Here is a 19,869-nt window from a genome sequence, read left to right as displayed (position 1 = left end):
GTTATATCGGTGCATCCCTACGTTTATACAGTAGCCTAACAGGTATTCTACTTTGTTATATCGGTGCAGTCCTACGTTTATACAGTAGCCTAACAGGTATTCTCCTTTGTTATATCGGTGCATCTCTACGTTTATACAGTAACCTAACAGGTATTCTCCTTTGTTCAATGACAGACATGAGTACAGGGGGATTAGAGAACAGTTTACCACATTACACATTTATACGGTTCAATCAGAAAGTATTCCTTTTTTCCACAGTTTATTTCATTACTGCCTTACTCTAAAATAGATTAAATTAATTGTTTTCCTCAATCTACACGCAATACCAATAATGACGAAGCAAAAACAGGTTTTTAGAAATGTTTGCACATCATTAAAAAATAAAAACAGAAATAACAGGTATTCAGACCCTTTGATTTGAGAGTCAAAATGAAGCTCAAGTGCATCCTGCTTCCATTGACCATCCTAGAGATGTTTCTACAATGTGATTGGAGTCCACCTGTGGTAAATTCAATTGATTGGACATGATTTGGAAAGGCACACACCTGTCTATATGAAGGTCTCACAGTAGTCAGTGCATGTCAGAGCAGAAATCAAGCCATGAGGTCAAAGGAATTGTAGAGCTCCAAGACAGGATTGAGTTGAGGCACAGATCTGGGGAGGGTACCAATAAATTTCTGCAGTATTGAAGGTCCCCAAGAACACAGTGGCCTCCATCATTATAAACGGAAGAAGTTTGGAACCACCAAGACTCTTTGGCCACCCGGCCAAACTGAGCAATTGGGGGAGAAGGGCCTTAGTCAGGGAGGTGACCAAGAACCTGATGATCACTGTGACAGAGCTGCAGAGTTCCTCTGTGGAGATGGGAGAACCTTCCAGAAGGACAACCATCTCTGCAGCACTCCACCAATCAGGCCTTTATGGTAGAGTGGCCAGACAGAAGCCACTCCTCAGTAAAAGGCACATGACAACCCGCTTGGACTTTGCCAAAAGGCACAAAAAGGACTCTCAGACCATGAGCAACAAGATTCTCTGGTCTGATGAAATGAAGATTGAACTCTTTAGCCTGAAGACCAAGCGTCACATCTGGAAGAAAACTGGGACCATCCCTACGGTGAAGCATGGTGGTGGCAGCATCCCTACGGTGAAGCATGGTGTTGGCAGCATCATGCTGTGGGGATGTTTTTCAGCAGCAGGGACTGGAAGACTTTCAGGATAGATGGAAAGATGAATGGAGAAAAGTACAGAGAGATCCTTGATGAAACCTGCTCCAGAGCGCTCTGGACCTCAGACTGGCGCAAAGGTTCACCTTCCAACAGGACAAGAACCTTAAGCACACAGCCAAGACAACGCAGGAGTGGCTTCAGGACAAGTCTCTGAATGTCCTTGAGTGACCCAGCCAGAGCCCAGACTTAAACCCGATCGAACGTCTCTGGAGAGACCTGAAAAAAGCTGGGCAGCGACACTCCCCATTCAACTTGACAGAGCTTGAGAGGATGTGCAGAGAAGAATGGGAGAAACTCCCCAAATACAGGTGTGCCAAGCTTGTAGCTTCATACCCAAGAAGACATGAGGCTGTAATCACTGCCAAAAAGATGCTGTAGCAAAGTACTGAGTAAAGGGTTTGAATACTTTTTGATGTTTTTAATTTTTTTAAATCTATTTGATTTCTAAAAAACTGTTTTTGCTTCGTCATTATGGGATATTGTGTGTAGATTGATGAGGGAAAAAACGATGTAATCCATTTTAGAATAAGGCTGTAACGTAACAAAAACTGGAAAAAGTGAAAGGGTCTGAATACTTTCCGAAAGCACAGTACATACATAGACGCCGCCAATTGTTGGTCATGGAAATTCAGTTAAAGGTAATTGAGAAGTCATGGAAAACTCATGCAATTCCATCCATCTAAATGTATTTGAATCCTTACTTGTTTAAGGGTACTTTGAGGGCATTTTACTTGTTCAAGGGTAGTGACTCCAATGCCTTTGGAATGAAAAAGAGTTGTTTGGAATGAAAAAGAGTTGTTTGGAATGAAAAAGAGTTGAGAGTTGTTTGGAATGAAAAAGAGTTGTTTGGAATGAAAAAGAGTCTTAATCCATTAATAGATTAGGAATGTATTTAATTCCAAACAACTCTTTGTCAAGTCTCCTAGACTGACTGCTAGTATAGTATGTGATATGAAAACCATGTTGTTGTTTCCTTTCAGCCTCAGATAGTTCAACAGATGACATTGATCACCAGGATGAGGAGGGTGATTGTGAAGACGAAGATGACCGTCCAGGGGGGCGCTGCGGTCTCAGAAAGGGGGGTACCTCAGAACATCTCAGAGAGAGGGGTACCTCGGAACATGTCAGAAAGGGGGGTACCCCAGAACATCTCAGAAAGGGGGGTACCTCAGAACATCTCAGAAAGGGGGGTACCCCAGAACATCTCAGAAAGGGGGTTCCGCCCGAACCACCTCACGCATTAGACCACTGGGAGGGTACCACCTTTACCAAAACCCCATTGATCGCAGGAAATGGCCAAGAACCAATCAACAAAGATGCCCCGGAGGCGGTGAAATGGCGAAGCCAACCAGTGTTTGAGGGTGAGAGGGAGGGGCCGGGTAGCTCTGCCTCGAGGAAGAGGAAGTCAGAGGGAGCAACCCGGGAGCGGTCGGAACGCACCCCTAAAGGACCCCTGTCCAAAACCAAGCTCCCCACCCGGAGCATCAGGGACACTGACTGGCTGTCGAGAGACCCCAGGAAGGCCAGGGAGAGAGGAGGAGGAGGAGGAGGGGAGGAGAGAGGAGGAGGAGGGCCAGGGGAGGAGAGAGGAGGAGGAAGGCCAGGGGAGGAGAGAGGAGGAGGAAGGCCAGGGGAGGAGAGAGGAGGAGGAAGAGGGCCAGGGGAGGAGAGAGGAGGAGGGCCAGGGGAGGAGAGAGGCGGACCAGCAGGAGGAGGCTCTTCTAGTAGCAGCTCTGACGATGAGGGAGGAGCACCACCTCCCACTGATCCCAACCAATCAGAGACCGACCGAGAGAGAGAGCAACCCAGTTCCTGTCCAAAATCCAAACCTTCCCCCTCCAAGAAGTACAACGGCATGAAGGACAAGACCGACAAAAGAGGCGGGAGTGGCAGTGGCGCCCGCCCTGCGGGATTCTGGGATATTCCTGAGAAGAGGGCCAAGATGGCTGCTACAGCGGATGAGAGGGAGAGGCAGGTGGGTGGGGGGCGCACCAAGGGCCAGAAGGATGTGTGGTCCAGTATTCAGGCCCAGTGGCCCAAGAAGACCCTGAAGGAGCTGTTCTCTGACTCCGACACAGAGGCTGCTAACTCCCCTCCCCCTGGAACGGCCCAGTCCTTCTCATCAGGCCTGGAGGAGAGGGAGAGCAAGGGGGAGCGGAACGGGGATGGAGACGAGGCAGGAGGAGTCCCGGAGAGGGAGGACCCTGGGACCTCAGAGGAGAACCAGGAGAAGGAGAGGAGGAGTGAGCAGGAGGAGTTCCCCCCCAGCGGCTCTAACTCAGTACTCAACACCCCTCCTACAACCCCAGAGTCCCCCTCCATGGAGGGTATTAGTAGTGGAGCCATTGCGCAAAGCTCTGGGACTGGTTCAAACTGGACTCAGCCCTCCTCTCCTCCCCTCTCCACAGGGACCCCTGCACTGTGTAAAACCCCCTCCTCTGACCCCCTGACTCCAGGATACCCCAACCCCCTGACTCCAGGACACCCCAACCCCCTGACCCTGGGACACCCCAACCCCCTGACCCCAGGACACCCCAACCCCTGACCCCAGGACACCCCAACCCCCTGACCCCAGGACACCCCAACCCCCTGACTCTGGGGTTGACTCCAGGACAACCCAACCCCTGACCCCAGGACACCCCAACCCCGTAACTCCAGGACACCCCAACCCCTGACCCCAGGACACCCCAACCCCCTGACTCCAGGACACCCCAACCCCTGACTCCAGGACACCCCAACCCCCTGACTCCAGGACACCCCAACCCCTGACTCTTGGGTTGACTCCAGGACACCCCAACCTTCTGACCCCAGGACACCCCACCCCCTGATCCTAGGACACCCCAACCCCTGACCCTAGGACACCCCAACCCCCTGACTCCAGGACACCCCAACCCCCTGACTCTGGGGTTGACCCCAGGACACCCCAACCTTCTGACCCCAGGACACCCCAACCCCCTGACCCCAGGACACCCCAACCCCCTTCCGGGTCACAGTGAGACAGAAAGCAGTACGTTGGAGGTGGAGAGTCTGGACCAGGACTTACCCCCAGGTAAGCAGTCTGGGAGGGGAGCTGCAGGACGAGGACTTACCTCCAGGTAAGGGGGTGGGGTAGCAGGTTGCCTAGTTCAGGGGTCTACACTATGGACACAGTAGATATACAGTGGAGCACATTGTTTTCCTCACAAATGGGGAAAACAATGAAAACGCTCTGGCACAGTTTCGTTCCTCGCGGAGACGTGGGGGTGGTTCCTAACACTCCCCGACACCGTTTCGTTCCTCGCGGAGGCGTGTGGCCCGACACCGTCGTGGAGACGTGGGTGGCACCGTTCGTTCCTCGTGGAGACGTGGGGGTGGCTCCTAACACGCTCCGGCACCGTTTCGTTCCTCGTGGAGACGTCGCGGAGACGTGGGGGTGGCTCCTAACACTCCCCGACACCGTTTCGTTCCTCGCGGAGACGTGGGGGTGGCTCCTAACACGCTCCGGCACCGTTTCGTTCCTCGTGGAGACGTGGGGGTGGCTCCTAACACGCTCCGGCACCGTTTCGTTCCTCGCGGAGACGTGGGGGTGGCTCCTAACACTCCCCGACACCGTTTCGTTCCTCGCGGAGACGTGGGGGTGGCTCCTAACACTCCCCGACACCGTTTCGTTCCTCGCGGAGACGTGGGGGTGGCTCCTAACACGCTCCGGCACCGTTTCGTTCCTCGTGGAGACGTGGGGGTGGCTCCTAACACGCTCCGGCACCGTTTCGTTCCTCGTGGAGACGTGGGGGTGGCTCCTAACACGCTCCGGCACCGTTTCGTTCCTGGCGGAACATTTTAGCCTGATTAGAATTCCCTCCAAAAGGTATTTTTTTGTAGTAGTAACTACCGCTACACGGTTAAAAACAGCTGGTAGCCTTTTCTCTATTTTAGCTGTTATGGGAGTGAATACATTGAAGCAGCATATTAAACTGGAATAATGTTGTAGGTTACACTGGCAAGTAGGCTAAGAATATTTGCCAGGGCAAATTATTTATAAATCGTATTATTTCACATGGGAGAGATGTGGGAAGCTAAAAAGGCAAGCTTGGACCAACAAACAGCCAACTGGCAGACACAAAACACGGTCATGTAAATCAAACCTAAACTTTCATTACATGTAGGCCAAACTATTATTTAAATATGCAATTGGTTTTCTTTCAAATTAGTTTACAGTGGTGATCTTTTCAACGTGATACATCTTTGCCCAAATAGGATACAACAACAGGAAATTCTCTATCACGTTGCTATTTGAAAGTCAAGAAATGCATGGACCCATGTCATGTTACCGCAAGGTGTCCCCTTCTCCAGAAACTCTATAGCCAAGCACACACTCGTATGTAGATCAATGTGAAGAGGTCTGTACTACTACTGCTCCACTGTTCTACCTAGTCATTATTTGTACCCACCTGGTGTCCTAAGTCTATTAGTCCCTGATTAGAGGGGAAGAATGAAAACCAGCAGTGGAACTGGCTTGAGGTATAGATTTGAATTTGAGATGGCTAGTGGTTAGAGAAGCAGGCCAGCAACTGGATGGTTGCCGGTTCGAATCCCATGTCCGACTGCACTAACACCTCCAAGGAAATGTGTGTGTGTTCATATATATCGGAGGGCCATTGTACAGCAGAATACCAATTTCCGTCTCATAAGGATCAGTAAAGGCTTCTTGTTCAGACCAGGAGCAACACCATGTGGGGAAGGATCCCCCTCCTCCCAGAGTAAAGCCTTGTTCAGACCAGGAGCAACACCATGTGGGGAAGGATCCCCCTCCTCCCAGAGTAAAGCCTTGTTCAGACCAGGAGCAACACCATGTGGGGAAGGATCCCCCTCCTCCCAGAGTAAAGCCTTGTTCAGACCAGGAGCAACACCATGTGGGGGAATGATCCCCCTCCTCCCAGAGTAAAGCCTTGTTCAGACCAGGAGCAACACCATGTGGGGAAGGATCCCCCTCCTCCCAGAGTAAAGCCTTGTTCAGACCAGGAGCAACACCATGTGGGGGAATCCCAGATCCCTTGTTCAGACCAGGAGCAACACCATCCTCCCCAGAGTAAAGCCTTGTTCAGACCAGGAGCAACACCATGTGGGGAAGGATCCCCCTCCTCCCAGAGTACAGCCTTCCTCCCAGACGGTCCAGGTAACCTGTCCTCCTCTCACAGCCACTCCAACTCTACCTGCAGTCTGGAGTTCAGTAGTAGCAGTCGGCACGGCATCACTGAACACAAAATCCAAAACGTACCTACAGTTCAGCTGTCAGGCTTCTTTGTGGTATTGCAGAGAAATGTTCAGATCTGAATGGTTATGGGTGTGAGGGCCGAGAGATGCCGACTCAATTGATGGTGGATATTTTGTCATTTTAAACCAAATCAGGAACATGAGTGTTAAATGAATGAAATGGCAGGTATATCTTTACCGAGGATTTATTCTCCATCCAGACCTACTTTGTGTAATGAAATGGTTTGAAGTTACCGGAGTCCTTGGCAGTTCAGATAAATTACTCTTACCAGGGCTCTACAGAGCCACTATTTTACTTGTCTATATACGCCTATATATTTTGCTGTGAAACCAGTGCACCTGGAAAATGAAGGATTCTTGCTTGATTACCTCAAACATTTTGCTCCAGAATTTTTTTGAGCCTACATTTTTCAATTTACGGGCACTCGTGCTACCAAGTTGTCCTGATTAAGTTGTGGTAGTGTCCCCCTCTGCTTTCAACACCTCTAGAGCAGGGATGGGCAACTGGTAATCCAATGGACCATTTTATCATTAGACCAGATCACCTTTATTTAACCAGGTAGACCAGATCACCTTTATTTAACCAGGTAGACCAGATCACCTTTATTTAACCAGGTAGACCAGATCACCTTTATTTAACCAGGTAGGCAAGTTGAGAACAAGTTCTCATTTACAATTGCGACCTGGCCAAGATAAAGCAAAGTAGTTCGACACATACAACGACACAGAGTTACACATGGAGTAAAGCAAACATATAGTCAATAATACAGTAGAAAAATAAGTCTATATACAATGTGAGCAAATGAGGTGAGATGAGGGAGGTGAAGGCAAAAAAAAGGCCATGGTGGCAAAGTAAATACAATATAGCAAGTTAAAAAAAAACACTGGAATGGTAGATTTGCAGTGGAAGAATGTGCAAAGTAGAGATAGAAATAATGGTTTGCAAAGGAGCAAAATAAATACAGTAGGGGAAGAGGTAGTTGATTGGGCTAAATTATAGATGGGCTATGTACAGGTGCTGTAATCTGTGAGTTGCTAGGACAGCTGAGATAAGGGGGACTTTACCTAGCAGGGTCTTGTAGATGACCTGGAGCCAGTGGGTTTGGCGACGAGTATGAAGCGAGGGCCAGCCAACGAGAGCGTACAGGTCGCAGTGGTGGGTAGTATATGGGGCTTTGGTGACAAAACAGATGGCACTGTAATAATAAATTGGATGCAATCTGAGTACGGTATTGGAGGCTATTTTGTAAATGACATCGCCGAAGTCGAGGATCGGTAGGTTGGTCAGTTTTACACGGGTATGCTTGGCAGCATGAGTGAAGGAGGCTTTGTTGCGAAATTCTTGCAAATTCTAGATTTAACTTTGGATTGAAGATGTTTGATGTGAGTCTGGAAGGAGATTTTACAGTCTAACCAGACACCCAGGTATTTGTAGTTGTCCACAGATTCTAAGTCTGAACCGTCCACAGTAGTGATGTTGGACGGGCGGGCAGGTGCAGGCAGCGATCGGTTGAAGAGCATGCATGTAATTTTACTTGTATTTAAGAGCAATTGGAGGCCACAGAAGGAGAGTTGTATGGCATTGAAGCTCGTCTGGAGTGTTGTTAACACAGTGTCCAAAGAAGGGCCAGAATGGTGTCGTCTGCGTAGAGGTGGATCAGAGACTCACTAGCAGCAAGAGCGACATCATTGATGTATACAGAGAAGAGTGTCGGTCCAAGAATTGAACCCTGTGGCAACCCCATAGAGACTGACAGAGGCCCGGACAACAGGACCTCCAATTTGACACACTGAACTCTATCAGAGAAGTAGTTGGTGAACCAGGCGAGCAATCATTTGAGTGAGAAACCAAGGCTATTGAGTCTGCCGATGAGGATGTGGTGATTGACAGAGTCGAAAGCCTTGGCCAGATCGATGAAAACGGCTGCACAGTATTGTTTCTTATCGATGGCGGTTAAGATATCGTTTAGGACCTTGAGCGTGGCTGAGGTGCACCCATGACCAGCTCTGAAACCAGAATGCATAGCGGAGAAGGTATGGTGGGATTCGAAATGGTCGGTAATCTGTTTGTTGACTTGGCTTTCCAAGACCTTAGAAAGGCAGGGTAGGATAGATATAGGTCTGTAGCAGTTTGGGTCAAGAGTGTCCCCCCTTTTGAAGAGGGGGATGACCGCAGCTGCTTTCCAATCTTTGGGAATCTTAGACGACACGAAAGAGTTTGAACAGGCTAGTAATTGGGGTTGCAACAATTTCGGCAGATCATTTTAGAAAGAAAGGGTCCAGATTGTCTAGCCCGACTGATTTGTAGGGGTCCAGATTTTGCAGCTCTTTCAGAACATCAGTTGACTGGATTTGGGAGAAGGAGAAATGGAAGGCTTGGCCGAGTTGCTGTGGGGGGTGCAGTGTTGTTGACCGGGGTAGGGGTAGCCAGGTGGAAAGCATGGCCAGCTATAGAAAAATGCTTATTGAAATTCTCAATTTTAGTGGATTTATCGGTGGTGACAGTGTTTCCTATCTTCAGTACAGTGGACAGCTGGGAGGAGGTGTTCTTATTCTCCATGGACTTTACACAGTCCCAGAACTTTTTGGAGTTTGTGTTGCAGGAAGCAAATTTCTGCTTGAAAAAGCTAGCCTTGGCTTTTCTAACTGCCTGTGTATATTGGTTTCTAGCTTCCCTGAAAAGTTGCATATCATGGGGTCTGTTCGATGCTAATGCAGAACATCGTAGGATGTTTTTGTGTTGGTTAACTTCTTGGCGCATCCATCCCGTTAGCGGGATCATTTTCGTCAACATCCGCTGAATTGCAGAGCGCCAAATTCAAAGTAAATTACTAAAAATATAAAATTTTCATGAAATCACAAGTGCAATAGAGTTCGATAAAGATTATTTTTATATCCAAAAACCTCCATTTGGTTGGTACGTTTTGTTCAGAAATCCACAGGCTCGTGCAGGTCATGAATGGCAGACGAAAATTCCAAATAGTGTCTGTAAAGTTCGTAGAAACATGTCAAACGTTTTTTATAATCAATCCTCAGGTTGTTTTTACAATAAATAATCGATAATATTTCAACCGTAGCTTTTTTCAATAGGAGAGAGAGAGAAAATGTCTTCTCCAAACTGTTGCGCATGCAAAACTCTGCTGGCACCCAGCCATCCACTGACGCGAAGTAATCGTTATCGCTCATTTTTCAGAATAAAAGCCTAAAACTTTGTCTAAAGACTGTTCACACCATGTGGAAGCCATAAGGAAAGGAATCTGGTTGATATCCCTTTAAATGGAGGGAAGGCATGCAATGGAACAGGGGGATTCGTTTCGCCTGCAATATCAGTTCTGTTATACCCACAGACAATATTTTGACAGTTTTGGAAACCTTAGAGTGTTTTCTATCCTAATCTGCCAATTATATGCATATTCTAGATTCTGGGCCTGAGAAATAGGCAGTTTCATTTGGGTACATTTGGGTACTGCCCCTACACTCAACAGGTTAATCTACCCATGTCTGATTTCAAAAAATGATTTACTGCGAAACAAAACACAGCCATTTTCCAGCCAAAGAGAGGAGTCACAAAAAGCAGAAATATAGATAAAATGAATCACTAACCTTTGGTGATCTTCATCGGATGACACTCATAGGACATCATGTTACACAATACATGTATGTTTTGTTCAATAATGTGCATATTTATATCTAAAGCACAGCTGGGGGCAGAGGGTGGTCTATAGCAGGCGGCAACGGTGAGAGACTAGTTTTTAGAGAGGTGGATTTTTAAAAGTAGAAGTTCAAGTTGTTTGGGTACAGACCTGGATAGTAGGACAGAACTCTGCAGGCTATCTTTGCAGTAGATTGCAACACTGCCCCCTTTGGCAGTTCTATCTTAACTGAAAATGTTGTAGTTAAGGAACGAGATTTCAGAATTTTTAGTGGTCTTCCTAAACCAGGATTCAGACTCGGCTAGAACATCCGGGTTGGCAGAGTGTGCAAAAAGCAGTGAATAAAACAAACTTAGGGAGGAGGCTTCTAATGTTAACATGCATGAAACCAAGGCTATTATGGTTACAGAAGTCATCAAATGAGAGCACCTGGGGAATAGGAGTGGAGCTAGACACTGCAGGGTCTGGATTAACCTCCACATCACCAGAGGAACAGAGGAGGAGTAGGATAAGGGTACGGCTAAAAGCTATGAGAATTGGTCGTCTAGAACATCCGGGAACAGAGAGTAAAAGGAGGTTTCTGTGGGCTATAAAATAGCTTCAAGGTATAATGTACAGACAAAGGTATGGTAGGATGTGAATACAATGGAGGTAAACCTAGGTATTGAGTGATGATGAGAGAGATATTGTCTCTAGAAACATCATTGAATCCAGGTGATGTCATCGCGTGGGTGGTGGATCTGAAAGGTTGGATAAGGTATAGTGAGCAGGGCTAGAGGCTCTACAGTGAAATAAGCCAATAAACACTAACCAGAATAGTAATGGACCAGGCATATTGACATTAAGGAGGGGCATGCTTAGTCGAGTGATCATAAGGGTCCAGTGAGTAGTGAGGTCGGTTGGGGTCAAGGCGATTCAGACAGCTAGCCAGGCCATCGGTAGCAAGCTAGTAGAAGATGGAGGATGGAGGTTTATATCGTGCGTTTCCGTCGGTAGATTAGTGGGGTTCCGTGTGGTAGAGGGTTTTTTGGTAGCATTTCTATATTGAAGATTGAAAAATAATTTGGTGCATTTTTCCCCATATTCCATCCAGTTAGCTTTATTTTTATAAGATATTACACTGGATCTTTCTTGAATAAGTTCTTCCATTTCTTTGTGTTTTTCCTCTAATTTATTCTGTGTCTCTATGGTACCGTTTTTATTGTTATCTAACTGTCCTGTTAGTCCTTCAGTTGCCTTTGTTAATATGGACTCTTTTGATCTAAATTGATTTTGTTTTATAAATGAGTACTGAATTGCATTGCCTCTAAAGGCACAATTAAAAGTGTCTCATACAATAAGGGGATCTGCTGTACCTGTGTTATGTCTGGAAAAGTCAGTTATAAATTCTTCTGTCCTGGTTCTAAACAATTTATCATCTAGTAGGCTTTGATTAAATGTCCAATATCCCACATGGAAATTCTGTATTGTCCAATCAATTCTGTTTATAACATATTTAAAATAATCCATCTACCTTGAGAATCTGTTTGGACAATTTACACATTTGGATCAAAACCATCACCCCTTTTGAATATAGTTATTTTTCCACAAAACGTCATCTAAAACTGTTGAATGGGTTTCCTGTAAACAATATATATTATATTCCTTATCTTTTAGCCAGGTAAATACTGATTGTCTTTTCTTATTATCTGCTAGGCCATTACAATTGTAACTGGCTATACTTATTTCACCACCTATCATAATGAGACACAACTTTCAATTATTTTTATCAAAATATATGTTTGTTAACGTACCAATAAACAGGAACATGATGAGTGTCTATATAGCTGTACCATGATCTTTGCCTTTCTACTAAGTAAACCTCCAATTGGTCCCCACTATTCCACCCGCTAAAAGCCCTCCTCATCCCGAGTTGGTTTGTCATCCCAATGCCTGGCAGACCACCCTCGACCCCCTGTATCCCATAACCCATAACCGACTGGGATCCATCCTTTGAAAAGAGAACACAGTGCCATTTACCGAATTGAAGTAGATTAACTGCCAAATGCATTTCCATCGCCCTCACCTCGATTTGTATTATATATAGCTGTGGATCATCCTCTATTGTCCCTAACATCTTTTACTTCTTCGCAACAGTTGTGGGATACACACATACACCCACACACACTCAACCCATACCCCCACACAACCATAAGCTCACTTACTCAACAATTGCACCACCCCAGAGCCCAACTCAAGATAGGTCTTGATTTACAAATGTACTTGCAGTTGCAGCTGCATGAGAAGGCCTACAAGACCACACAAAAAAATAGGCAAAAATTAAGAGATTTTATTTACCATTGTCACATCCTAAATGATGGAGGTCAAATGTACACCTCTTCCCTGAAACCCCTACAATACAGTCACCCGTATTGACCATATTCCCAAGCATCTCCATGCAGTCAGACCCTGCCACCAGGGTCACAATAATATACCCCCTCTCTGAATGTCTGAGTGTGACCCCCTCCCCATGGGTTACTGCAGCACTGCCACTGCCTGGGTGGGGGCACTCCACCGGAATTCCCACCGGCTAGGGACAAGGTCATCAAGGTTCTCATTAGCAGCTTTGAGAATTTCCTTGTGTAGTATGCTCTCCCTTTGGAGGGCTTTGGCTTTGCAGGACCAACCCTGCCAAGCAGGCTCAGAATCTTGAGGGGGCAGTGCTGCTCTTGGTCTCTGACCATCATTTGGCTGCATACAGACCGCTTACAGCAGGCCCATAAAACAGTTAGGGACTAGTAGAGGGGATCAATCCAATTGGCAATATAGTTATAGTGACCCAAGAAAAATGGTCCGATAGACCTATTCAGATAGCAGCCGATAAGACAGCTAACGATTAGCGGGCCGCTGATGGGCGTTCAGGTAACGTCGTGACGGAGGGGCCAGTTTGATAACTCCCTCGGGCAGATAACATCGGTAGTCCAGTCGTGAAGTCCCGGTGGGTCTCCGCATCGGCAGTAAAACGGGTCCGGATAGGTGATTGTAGCCCAGGAGTGGCTGATGGAACTCTTCAGCTTTCCTAGCTCATGTTTACAGCTGCTGCTGCTAACTCAACGGCTAGGAGGTATCACTTCTGAAGTGAATAAGAGTTCAAAGTTTATACCAAGTTGCCATACTTTTAAGCTCGTGCTATATTCTGTCTGGTATAGTCGAAATTTATCCTTTCGGCGTGTCGATCGTCACGCTGTAATTTGATGCTAATTCCGTTAGGTTCTTATCTGAGCCCTTTTAGCGTCGTTGTCCTCAGAACAGGAAGTTACATTTTCAACCAGTGTCTGTTCACTTGGGCGGGCCTCTGAGTGAGCAGAGTTTCTCTATGACAAACCGTTCTCTCATTTAAGAAGCTAAAATTACATTGAATCTTTTCACAAATAGTTTCATATTTAAACATTTAAAATTGCACAACAATTCCATGCAATTTGCACACACACAATATGATCTCAGATATGAAATTGTACATATTGACTGACCTTCATGTCTTAAAGTAATGATGGATTGTTGTTTCTCTTTGCTTATTTGAGCTGTTCTTGCAATAATATGGACTTGGTGTTTTACCAAATAGGGCTTTCGTCTGTTTACCACCCCTACCTTGTCACAACACAACTGATTGGCTCAAACACATTAAGAAACCAGTAATAACCATCAACTATAATAGTTAAATTAAAATTAAAAATGTTAATATAACATTCAAGGGAGCCAGGGCCGACGGAAAATGTTGGGAGCTATTTACCACTGTTGATTCCCAGCTTTAAGCACCAGCTGTCAGAGCAGCTCACTGCCCCTGTACATAGCCCATCTGTAAATATCCCATCCCCATACTGTTATTTATTTTGCTCCTTTGCACCCCAGTATCTCTACTTCCAAACTCATCTTCTGCACATCTATCACTCCAGTGTTTAACCTCTTAAGTCGACCCTCTACTTTTTTGAACATTCTGTTAAAAATCGCGCAACATTTCAGCGCCCTGCTACTCATGCCAGGAATATAGTATATGCATTTGCTTAGTCTGTGTGGATAGAAAACACTCAGACATTTATAAAACTGGTTAAATCACTGCTGTGGCTTTACCAGAACGGCATTTACATCGAAAAGCACAGGAAAAACTGATCACTGAAAATGGGAAAATATATCCATGCGCTACTTGAACCCATTGATAAAGGTGAACCACAATTAATTGACTGAGGTTGCAGTACCTACAGCTTCCACACGGTGTCTAGAGTCTTGTCATTTCCCTTCGAGTTTTTTCTTGGTCAAACACATGCAGGGCACCGTATCTCCTATGGTCTAGGACGGGATATTTTCGTTGAGTTTCTAGCCGGACATTTTTCCAGACGGACAGCTAATGATCTTTACATCGCCTCCTGATGAATTTTATCGTTTACTAATACCTAAAGTTGCATTACAAACGTATTTCGAAGTGTTTTGTGAAAGTTTATCGTCGACTTTTTGAATTTTAAAAAATGACGTTACGTTTTGAAACAATGTTTTTTTAGTTTATCACACAGTCTACATATAACGATATCTAGGCTTTATATGGACCGATTTAATCGAAATAAAGACCCAAATAGTGTTTATGGGACATCTAGGAGTGCCAACAAAGAAGATGGTGAAAGGTAATGAATGTTTTCTATTTTATTGTGCGGTTTGTGTAACGCCGAAATGCTAATTATTTTGTTTACGTCCCCTGTGGGTCTTTTTGGGTGTTACATGCTATCAGATAATAGCTTCTCATGCTTTCGCCGAAAAGCATTTTAAAAATCTGACTTGTTGCCTGGATTCACAACGAGTGTAGCTTTAATTCGATACCCTGCATGTGTATTTTAATGAACTTTTGAGTTTTAACTAATACTATTAGCATTTAGCGTAGCGCATTTGCATTTCCAGAGCTCTAGTTGGGATGCAAGCATCCCGAGTAGAAGCAACAGGTTAATAGCTATTTCGCCACTATGGCCTATTTATTGCCTTACCTTCCTTATCTTATACCCTACCACATTTGCACACCCTGTACAGTGCCTTGCGAAAGTATTCGGCCCCCTTGAACTTTGCAACCTTTTGCCACATTTCAGGCTTCAAACATAAATATATAAAACTGTATTTTTTTGTGAAGAATCAACAACAAGTGGGACACAATCATGAAGTGGAACGACATTTATTGGATATTTAAAACTTTTTTAACAAATCAAAAACTGAAAAAGTGGGCCATAGACAAACATTGGCTGTAAAATGGCCTTACTGAAGAGCCCAGTGTCTTTCAAATGTGGCACTATCATAGGATGCCACAAGTCAGTTTGTCAAATCTTGGCCCTGCTAGAGTTGCCCCGGTCAACTATAAATGCTGTTATTAAGTGAAAGTGTAGGAGCATCCACGGCTCAGCTGTGAAGTGGTAGGCCACACAAGGTCACAGAACGGGAACGACGAGTGCTGAAGTGTATACAACACTCACTACAGAGTTCCAAACTGCCCCTGGAAGCAACGTCGCCACGAACTGTTCGTCGGGAGCTTCATGAAAATGGGTTTCCGTGGCCAAGCAGCCACACACAAGCCTAAGATCAACATGCGCAATGCCAAGCATCGGCTATAAAGCTCACCGCCTTTGGACTCTGGAGCAGTGGAAATGAATCGCGCTTCACTAACTGTCCGACAGACAAATCTGGGTTTGGCAGATGCCAGGAGAACGCTACCTGCCTCAATGCATAGTGCCAACTGTAAAGTTTGGTGGAGGAGGAATAATGGTGGGGCAGTTTTTTCATGGTTCGGGCCCCTTAGTTCCAGTGAAGGGAAATCTTAATGCTGCCGCATACAATGACATTCTAGACGATTCTATGCTTCCACCTTTGTGGCAATAGTTTGGTGAAGGCCCTTTCCGGTTTCAGCATGACAATGCCCCCGTGCACAAAGCACAAATGCCCCCGCGCACAAATGCTGGCCTGCACAGAGCCCTGATCTCAACCCCATCAAACACCCTTGGGATGAATTTGAACACCGACTGCGAGCCAGGCGTAATAGCCCAACATCAGTGCCTGACCTTACTGCTCGAGGCTGAACGGAAGCAAGTTCCTGCAGCAACGTTCCAACATCTAATGGAACTCCTTCCCAGAAGAGTGGAGGCTGTAATAGCAGCAAAAGGGGGGACCAACTCCATGTTAATGCCCATGATTTTGGAATGAGATGTTCAACAAGCAGGTGCCCAGATACTTTTGGTCATGTAGTGTATTTATACTTAAAAAAAAAAAATGCAACAGTTTAAAAAGTTGTTACATGTTACTTCCCGTTTCGCTCCATCTAAGAAAAGTTTTGCAACAAAAATCGACGTAATGAATACGCCCCAGGCGAGCCAGCACAAGGGAGAGAGAGGGGGCAGGCAGAACCGTACGCATATGTCTTGGTCATCGGTCTTGCAAATTCACCAGTTAGCCTAAAGTTCACCTCTTCCTTTGGGATTATTTAAATGACAACTTTCCCCAGGCCTTTGTAGCCTGTTATCTTGTTAGGCTACAACACAGAACATTTTAATGTGAAAAAACAAAAACACTGTTTTTCTGTTTTGAATTTTTCTTAACGTTAAGGATCCAAATGTTGATTAAAAGTTCACAGTTAAAGTGAGAGAAAGCTGAGCAGACATCGAGTACTCTTGTTCCTCTTTCCATTTTAGTTTGGAGATGTTTGACAGGCTTTGTTTATACACTTTCACTCCGTCTCCCGTCTTCACCTTCCCGTCTTCACCTTCCCGTGTCCTTCCCGTCTTCACCTTCCCGTGTCCTTCCCGTCTTCACCTTCCCGTCTTCACCTTCCCGTGTCCTTCCCGTCTTCACCTTCCCGTGTCCTTCCCGTGTCCTTCCCGTCTTCACCTTCCCGTGTCCTTCCCGTCTTCACCTTCCCGTGTCCTTCCCGTGTCCTTCCCGTCTTCACCTTCCCGTCTTCACCTTCCCGTGTCCTTCCCGTCTTCACCTTCCCGTGTCCTTCCCGTCTTCACCTTCCCGTGTCCTTCCCGTCTTCACCTTCCCGTGTCCTTCCCGTCTTCACCTTCCCGTGTCCTTCCCGTCTTCACCTTCCCGTGTCCTTCCCGTCTTCACCTTCCCGTGTCTTTCCCGTCTTCACCTTCCAGTGTCTGCCAGTCACAAGCGTCAGAAGGAACAGCAGGCAGGTGGAGCAGCAAAGAAACCCAAGCCAAACAGAAAGAGCTCAGTGCCTCCCAAGAAGAACAACAGGAAAACTGGTAAGGACGAGTATGATATCCCTGTCTTTGACAGCACCCACTAGGTACTGAGGAATCTGTCCCTCCTCTATGGCAGCTGGCCCTTTTTTCTACCTAGGCAAGTCAGTTAATTACAAATGGGGAATACTTTTACCAAAAGGCTGTGTGGGGACAGGGGCCTGGGATTACACAATTTGAAAACAATATAAATATAGGACAAAACACATATCACAACAAGAGAGACAACACCACAAAAAGTGAGCAGTAAGACAACACAGCATGGTAACAACACAAAACATGGTACAAACATGATTGGGCACAGACAACAGCACAAAGGGCAAGAAGGTAGAGACAGCAATACATCACACAAAGCAGCCACAACTGTCAGTAAGAGGGTCCATGATTGAGTCTTTGAATGAAGTGAGCGACCAAGGGATGTGTGTGCTTTGGGGACACTTAACAGAAGTGACTAGCAGAATGGGTGTTGTATGTGGAAGATAAGGGCTGCAGTAGGGAGCATTGGTGGCAAATCTGATGGCAGAATGGTAAAGAACATCTATCCACTCGAGAGCACCCTTACCTGCCGATCTATAAATTATATCTCTGTAATCTAGCATGGGTAGGATGGTCATCTGAATCAAGGTTAGTTTGGCAGCTGGGGTGAAAGAGGAGCGATTACGATAGAGAAAACAAAGTCTAGATTTAACTTTAGCCTGCAGCTTTGATATGTGCTGAGAGAAGGACAGTGCACCGTCTAGCCATACTCCCAAGTACTTGTATGAGGTGACTACCTCAAGCTCTAAACCCTCAGAGGTAGTAATCACACCTGTGGGGAGAGGGGCATTCTTCCTACCAAACCACATGACCTTTGTTTTGGAGGTGTTCAGAACAAGGTTAAGGGTAGAGAAAGCTTTTTGGACACTAAGAAAGTTGTAGAACATTTAACACAATATCCAGGGAAGGGCCAGCTGAGTTTTTGACTGTATCATCTGCATATAAAATGGATGAGAGAGCTTCCTACTGCCTGAGCTATGTTGCTGTAAATTGAGAAGAGCGTGGGGCCTATGATCGAGCCTTGGGGTACTCCCTTGGTGACAAGCAGTGGCTGACTTTAAACACTGCACTCAGAGATGTAATTAGCAAACCAGGCCAAAGACCCCTCAGAGACACCAGTACTCCTTAGCCAGCCCACAACAATGGAATGGTCTAACACAAACCGCTTTGGCCAAGTCAATAAAAATAGCAGCACAACATCACTTAGAATCAAGGGCAATGGTGACATCATTGAGGACCTAAGGTTGCAGTGACATCCATAACCAGATTGCATACCAGAGTGAACACTATAGACATCAAGAAAACCAGTCCGTTGATTATTGATAAGTTTCTCCAACACTTTTGATAAACAGGGCAAAATAGAAATAGGCCTATACCAGTTAGGATCAGCTTGATCTCCCCCTTTAAATAAAGAACAAACCGTGACTGTCTTCAAAGCAATGGGAAGCTCTCTAGAGATGAGAAAAAGGTTGGAGATGAGTTTGCTACCCCTATCGTCGCGAAGCCTAAAGGGTCTAAGCCATCTGACCAAGATGTTTTTTGGGGGTCAAGTTTAAGGAGCTCCTTTAGCACCTCGGACTCAGTGACTACCTACTGGGAGAAGCTGTGTAGCGGGGCAGGTGAAAAAGAGGGAGAAGCGTCGGGGATAGTCGCTTTAGAATGGGTGGGAGAAGAGGAAATGTTGGACGGGAAGGAGGCATGGCTGAGTCAAATTGGAATCCTGACTTTATGACGTGGTGATTAGAGCCATGTGCTTCTTGTCAGTAACAACCACATCAACATTAAGGGACATGGGCAGCTGTGAGTAGGAGGGTTTATTCTCCAGGTCTTTAGCAGTTTTCCAGAACTTCTTGGCGTTAGACCCACAGAGAGAGAACTGCTCCTTAAAGTAACTAACTTTGGCCATCCGGATAGCCTGAGTGCACTTATTTCTCATTTGCCTGAACGAGAACCAGTCAGCCTGAGTATACTTGTGCCGAGCCTGTCGCCAAATGCAATTCTTGAGGTGGAGTAACTCTGCAAGATCACGGTCGAACCAGGGACTGAACCTGTTTTTAATTCTCATTTTCTTTTTGGGGGTGTGTTTGTGAACAATACCACTGAAAATATCAAAAAAAGAAGGTCCAAGTGTCTTCGACAGAGGGGATCAAGCTGATTCTATACCATTTTACAGAGGCCAGTTCATGAAGGAAGGCTTGCTCAAAGTTTTTTAGCAAGCGTCTATGACAAATCAGGACAACTTGTTTCACTGAGCAGCCATTACGAACACAGGCTGTAAAACAGTAATCCCTAAGGTCATTACAGAAAACACCAGAACTGATACCTATCCGGATCATTTGTGAGGATAACGTCGAGAAGAGTAGCCTTTTCTGGGTGTTGAGTCATACCTTGTGGGATTAGTAATAATCTGAGAAATATTTAGGGAGTCCCATGGCTTTAGGACTTGGTCAG

General features: G+C 45.9%; 1 protein-coding gene across 1 annotated transcript in view; it reads left to right on the top strand.

Annotated features, from left to right (window-relative positions):
* The window catches only part of LOC115124607 (AT-rich interactive domain-containing protein 4B-like), a 292,870-nt gene that overhangs the window by 255,417 nt on the left and 17,584 nt on the right, over positions 1-19,869 (top strand). The window contains 4 exon segments of the mRNA XM_065002341.1: positions 2,207-3,768; positions 4,038-4,321; positions 4,620-5,020; positions 16,822-17,385. Coding sequence (XP_064858413.1) covers positions 2,207-3,768; positions 4,038-4,321; positions 4,620-5,020; positions 16,822-17,385 — 2,811 coding nt within the window.

Source organism: Oncorhynchus nerka, linkage group LG16 (assembly GCF_034236695.1).
Source record: "Oncorhynchus nerka isolate Pitt River linkage group LG16, Oner_Uvic_2.0, whole genome shotgun sequence".
In the NCBI taxonomy this organism is placed as follows: Eukaryota; Metazoa; Chordata; class Actinopteri; order Salmoniformes; family Salmonidae; genus Oncorhynchus; species Oncorhynchus nerka.
The sequence above is the reverse complement of the archived record's forward strand: the minus strand, read 5'-3'. Positions and strand labels throughout refer to the sequence as shown.